The 5,827-nt window shown below is 40.2% G+C and overlaps 1 protein-coding gene across 1 annotated transcript; it reads left to right on the top strand.

Annotated features, from left to right (window-relative positions):
* On the top strand, nt 1-1,142 carry LOC143025281 (uncharacterized). Its single transcript, XM_076184751.1, has 2 exons — nt 1-196; nt 434-1,142. Exon 2 carries the CDS (start codon nt 484-486, stop codon nt 1,120-1,122), a length of 639 nt encoding a protein of 212 aa, XP_076040866.1. The 5' UTR covers nt 1-196; nt 434-483; the 3' UTR covers nt 1,123-1,142.
* Nucleotides 1,143-5,827: the final 4,685 nt, after the last annotated feature.

Here is a 5,827-nt window from a genome sequence, read left to right as displayed (position 1 = left end):
CCAGAGCAACGTGTATATAGAGACGTTGCACGAGCTTTCGGGCACAGTCGACTCGAGTCCAGCACGGAAAGAGTTGATACTCAGTTCCATCAAGTCAGAATTGCCATTCAGGGCAGCCCCGTCAGGACAATCAGCATCAGCGGTCACAGCAGAATAACCAGCTCTCAACAACACCAGCATTAGAACTTTTGTGCAGGTGTGTTTTACATCATGTCTAACAAAGAGAAATGGTTGGCTATTGTTTTTAAATTAGTAACATATAGTGACATTGTTAAGAGATAACAGTTAATTAACGTTGTGTATAATTAATCGTGACAAGCATTCATTTTATTTCCCTTGCTTTTAAGACGACATAAACGAACGCTTGACACATGAGAATCTTCCACTTAATATTCTACTCGGAATACTAAATATCTATCACCTATCCTTCCAGGGAAACAACACCCTATCCAGATCGTGAGACGTCCACTTCAGACAGCAGCTATGGTCAAGTTCGACAAAGAAAACCTGAGGACCTCGCCTACTCTGCGGAGGGGATCTCCTCCCAAAGACATTCCAGGAGTCACGTCTCCCAAGCGCGCATTCTTCACCAATTCTCCATCCAAATACTCAACTTCTCACGTACTGAACTTTGCGAAGGTGTCCCTAGAAGGTAAACATTCCCAAGGAGCTTTCAGACTCCGAAAATGTTCTGCTACAGTTCCTCGACTCAACAATGGTCCTCTTGTAGGCGTGACAGAAGAACAGAAGGTGTTGAGTTCATGCAGCCGAAGTCTTAATGTCACGAAGAAGTCGAGCGCGGGAGAACGCATCGTCGACTTCCTGTGCTTCAGTCACGACGTCCTGTTGCACCGAATCCTCCTCTCCTTCGACGGCGAGCTGGAGATCAAAGACCAGAGTTTCAACAGCCTCCGCACAGTCACGTCTGCCACGGGACAGTTCGATCTCCACCAGCCCCTCGTGCTCGAGGCCCACAAGTTCTACCGCATCTACCTCAAGTCCCGCTTCAGCAGAGTGGCTCCCAACAGAGGAACCTCGTGGCAGAGTCACTTCGGGGACATGACGATGGAGTGGGGCCACTGCGCCATCTTGGGCGGCATGAACCTACTGATCTCTACTTAGTGTTTTAGTTGGTGTGTAGATATAAGGAAATAAATTATTTATGTTTTGTACACTCAATATGCTTACCCTTACGTTTAATTCTATCAGAAGAAAATACAACACTGACCACAACATATCTATGGAATAGAAAATAACCAAGTGGATTGTAATAAGGACAAATTAAATTCAGTGTTAAGACAGTAAAATATATCAAACGCCATTCCAAGGGCTGCAAGAAACACATGCCCATATGGTATTGAAAACTCCACACCAGACTATTCATTACATTTGACCTCAATGTTTCCCGGCATTATACTCAAAAAGGGAAGCCAGTCACGCGCTAAGAATTGAGGCAACAGCGCCACGAATAGTGGCATGATATGTTTACTAGTGACGAAAAAACACGGGGAGATATAGTTATGGAAACCAAAGACAACGGAAGATATTTCGCACAAGAATGGAGCACAACCAAGAGCATCACTCAAACAGCCCACCATCTTTCCCTTTGGGCAGTGACTATTTATTCTGCAATCAGTATGCATATCCTTACAATATTCCGAAGAGAATGGGGTGCGAAGGGACGAAAGTGAATTCAAGGGAGGCAGAAAGGAGTAATTTGAAATTATACGAGATAAAGTGTTTCAGAAATATAAGTAGGGGTTACGATAGTGGGTAGTGAGGAATGAGGAGGTGAGGTGGAAAGCAGGGGTTGAAAGGAAGCTGGCAGATAGGGATGTTAAGTTATAACTGGGCTTGATTAGAAATGTGGGAAGGAGTTCGCTGGCTGAGCGGGTTAGGGCGTCGTTACTTGCGGCGAAGGTCGAGGAGATGGAGGTTCGACTTCAACCACCGGCGAAGATTGACCATGGGCATGGTTCATTAAATTCCACGCTACGAATCCCTCTGTGAGGGGCATCGTCCTAGCCTCCCGGTAGGGTGGGAGTGTGTGACGTTAAACCAAACATCATCATAATTCTATTTTATTTCTAAGGGTTACCAAAGCGTATTAGCTTTCCCGACTTCGTCCAGACCTTTATCCTCCTCCTCTTCGCTCACTCTGATGCCTCCTCCCGGCCTCTCCTCTTCACGTGGATAATTCACCTCCGAAGCGTAGGCAAAAGAACTCATTACAGATGTAGTTCAGGGCAAGATCTAAGGATATAAGGTCTAACCACTTCCGACCGAATTTCGAGGGAGTTGGCGCAGCGGGCCCGTGAACGTCACCTGGCTGTTCAAAGTGGGGTTCTCGGGTCCTATAGCTGTCAGTTGAAGCTGGTCCGTCGTTCGGGAATGTCGTTGCCTTCGATCGCACCGCTCCACGCAATTAGTTATATTCTGACAAATATTATATGAAATATATATATATAATATATAAAATATTATAGTTCCTGTCTATATATATGAATATATAATATATATGATATATAATATATACATATATATATAAAATATTATAGTTCCGGTCTTTCTTGGCGTTTCACAGTTTTCTTCAGTGTTTCACAAAGAGAAAACGGACCCAGCCTCATGACGTCAGAAGCTGCGCACAATAATTCAAACGGTCTGACCTATATATTTAGACCTTGGTTCAGGGCACAAGTGACGTCATCGCGATCATAGCATCAACAAAACGGACGTTTTCAACTTTTCGCTAACATGTGCTGATTTGTATCAAAGGTAATATTTTCTGTAAAAAGATATATGAAGAAATGGGTAGCTGATATGGACGTAGTTGTGATATTGCTTATGGAAAATAAATAAAAGTAGCGGAGGTTCTTGCGAAACCTTGTAAGAGTTGGTTTGTGGCCGTCATGAAGACGCTGATTTAGAAATTGTAGAATGAGGGCTGGAAATATCCTCCTGTACAATACAGCTTAGCAATTTAAATAAAAATATTTAACATTTTTAATGGTTCTTCTTATTACATAAATAAAAAAGCAATTAATGTAAGTAATATATCAAATTTGCATACCTTTCCAAAGGTTGTATTTAATTTCTATCTATTATTTTGAGGCCATCTTAACATACTTTACTCTTAACTAATTTTGTCTATCATATTTTTAGGCAGGTACTCTCCTGTTACACAATATTATGCATGCAATTCATAAGTTAATGTAAATGGTTAGGGCTCGCAGCTCACTTAGTCGGAATTATGCGAATCTTGCATTTTAAATACCTCGCAGGTTCTTTCATACGCCGATCATCCCCAACATTTGGGAGTCATCCCTTCCGAGGGGTTTGAGGTCGAGAAGGATCGAAGTCCCTGCTAAAAGAACACGTTACTGATGAAACTTACCGAGAGCCTGATGAATATTTGACAATGTTACTACGAGAATGCTGTGTATCGGGAACTAAAATTGTTTTCAGCAACGCAGTGCCTATGACGAGTCGTAAGAATAGTCCTCAGGCTATTGTTACGACATGGTTGATAGCACCGTCTATCGTGAACTTTTGAACTTTTTTTTAAGCTCTTATTGTTTTTATTTCTATTCCATTTTCTTTAGTTTTTTTCTTTTCTTCTCTTTCTGTTCTTTTTTTTTCTTTTTCTGTTCATTTTTTCTTTTTCTATTCTTCTTCGTCTTTTCTTCTCCAAATCGTCATCGTCTTTTCTTCTTCTTTTATCCTCCTTTACTCTTTCCTGGGCTGCTATGTAGAGACCACTATATTTTCAGACACAAAAACCTAAGCGTGGGTATAAAATTAAAGCTATCCCTTCAAGAAAATATGTTTTATTTGTAAAAATAAAATTTTTAGAAATCATATATAACATTCATTTGAATAAAATATGTAAAAAAAAAATTAATAGATTTTGCTATATAAAGTAATACTATTATTGTTTTTTGCATAATATTGTATTAAAATTGACTTGTATATGTAATGTGATGATAAATCCTTATATTATTATGGGAGTTTTTATAGTAAGCTTTCCTAAGACAAGCACAAATGTCTATTCCATCGCCGACCTCCACCCATATCACCTCTTGAAACATATGGGAAGGTTTTTGAAAAATCCTTTCCCGACGCCTCCAAATACACGTCAGAACGAATAACATACTATTCCTAACCAACATGGCTTTCGAGCCTTACACGGCATAGACACAGCTCTTGCCACAACATACCAGACGATTGCCGTTGCTAAAGCCCGCAAAATGCAGGTTACTCTGGTTTTGCGGGACGTGAGAGCAAAGCCTTCGACAAGGTACGGTGGCTCGGGTTGAAACACAAACTGATACAGATGAACTTTCACACGAACATTTTGTGATTTCATTACAGACCGAACTGCTTGCATACGTATACAAAACCACTATGGGCCATACTTCGCTCCACTCTGTGGAGTACCACAGGGAAGCGTATTAAGCCCAACACTCCACAATATCCTATAAGACCTCCCTTCACCACACCCACACTGTAAGAACATAATATACGCAGATGACATCACACAGATCTTCGTCTGGGCGACATGGGCTCTACCCTCCCTCCCTCCCCGTATTTGCCGACGTAGGAAATACCTGCGTGCCGGAATCCCGGCAGCCTATCTCTCTCTCACTCTCTTCCTTCCGTCATTTCTATCTGCTCTTCCCCTCCCCCCCCCTCTCCCTCCGTGGTGCCATGATATTATATCTATGTAGTGCAGTGGTTTAACCCCTGGGTCGCGACCCAAATTTGGGTCGCCAAGCCATTTTATTGGGTCGCTAAGGGTTTGCAGAAAATAATTATTTTCCCACTACAAATATATTATAATTATATACTGTAATAATTAAAATACATGATGCCTAGTTTTAGGATTCTAAGCAGACCATGATTAAATAATTTTGTTTCTGTAACCCGCTTTTAAAAGCATAATCATATTACTTATAAAGACAATTCGTATATCTATGTAGGCTTGGGTCGCGATGCTTGATTTGTGCAAAATTTTGGGTCGCTGCCATAAAAGGTTAAGAACCACTGAATTGTAGTGTCAAGCGTAATGCGGAGGCATTTCACCTCTCCCGAAAGGGAAGGTTTTGCTCTCATCACCACCGTCGATGTATGCGTGATATTTCGTAAGATTACAATCTATTTTGAGGAGGCGATTTATATACTTCTACTAATGTCGAGTGTGCCAAAATGTGATGTATAAAACGGTTAAGGGATTGGTTATGTGATCTGAATACTACACGATGTTCATGAAGATACTTTTAGAAAGTTATGTTGAACTTTTCCATCATTTGAAATAAATCATTGGGTCACACACACACAGACACACAACTATATATACATACACACACACACACACATATATATATATTATATATATATATATATATATATATATATACATATTGCTAATAAGAACACGGATACGTGTGTTCACTTACGCAAAATAGACCAATTGAAAAAGAAAACTAATGAAGCAGAGCGCTTTCACATATTACATCTTCAGTGCACTGATGATGTAATATACGAAAGCGCTCTGCTTCGTTAGTTTCTTTTTCCAAGTGGTCTACTTTGCATATATATATATATATATATATATATATATATATATATATATATATATATACATATATATATATATGTATGTATGTATATACATATAAACTGAATGGTTCCCAATGATCAATTAATATCTTTTTTCAACCACAAAACACTTTTAATTCCATGCCATCGCAGTCGAGACTGAGAATCGCTCTATGGAGGCATCCGTTGGAAATTGAAACGTGGATGAGCCGAGGATTCGAACCCAGCT

Source organism: Oratosquilla oratoria, chromosome 5, assembly GCF_046742065.1.
Source record: "Oratosquilla oratoria isolate Oo_2021 chromosome 5, ASM4674206v1, whole genome shotgun sequence".
NCBI lineage: Eukaryota > Metazoa > Arthropoda > Malacostraca > Stomatopoda > Squillidae > Oratosquilla > Oratosquilla oratoria.
This window is presented reverse-complemented; position numbering and strand designations above follow the sequence as displayed.

Coding starts and splice junctions, on each gene's coding strand:
- LOC143025281 (XM_076184751.1), top strand. CDS start 484: ATGGTCAAGTTCGACAAAGAAAACCTGAGGACCTCGCCTACTCTGCGG.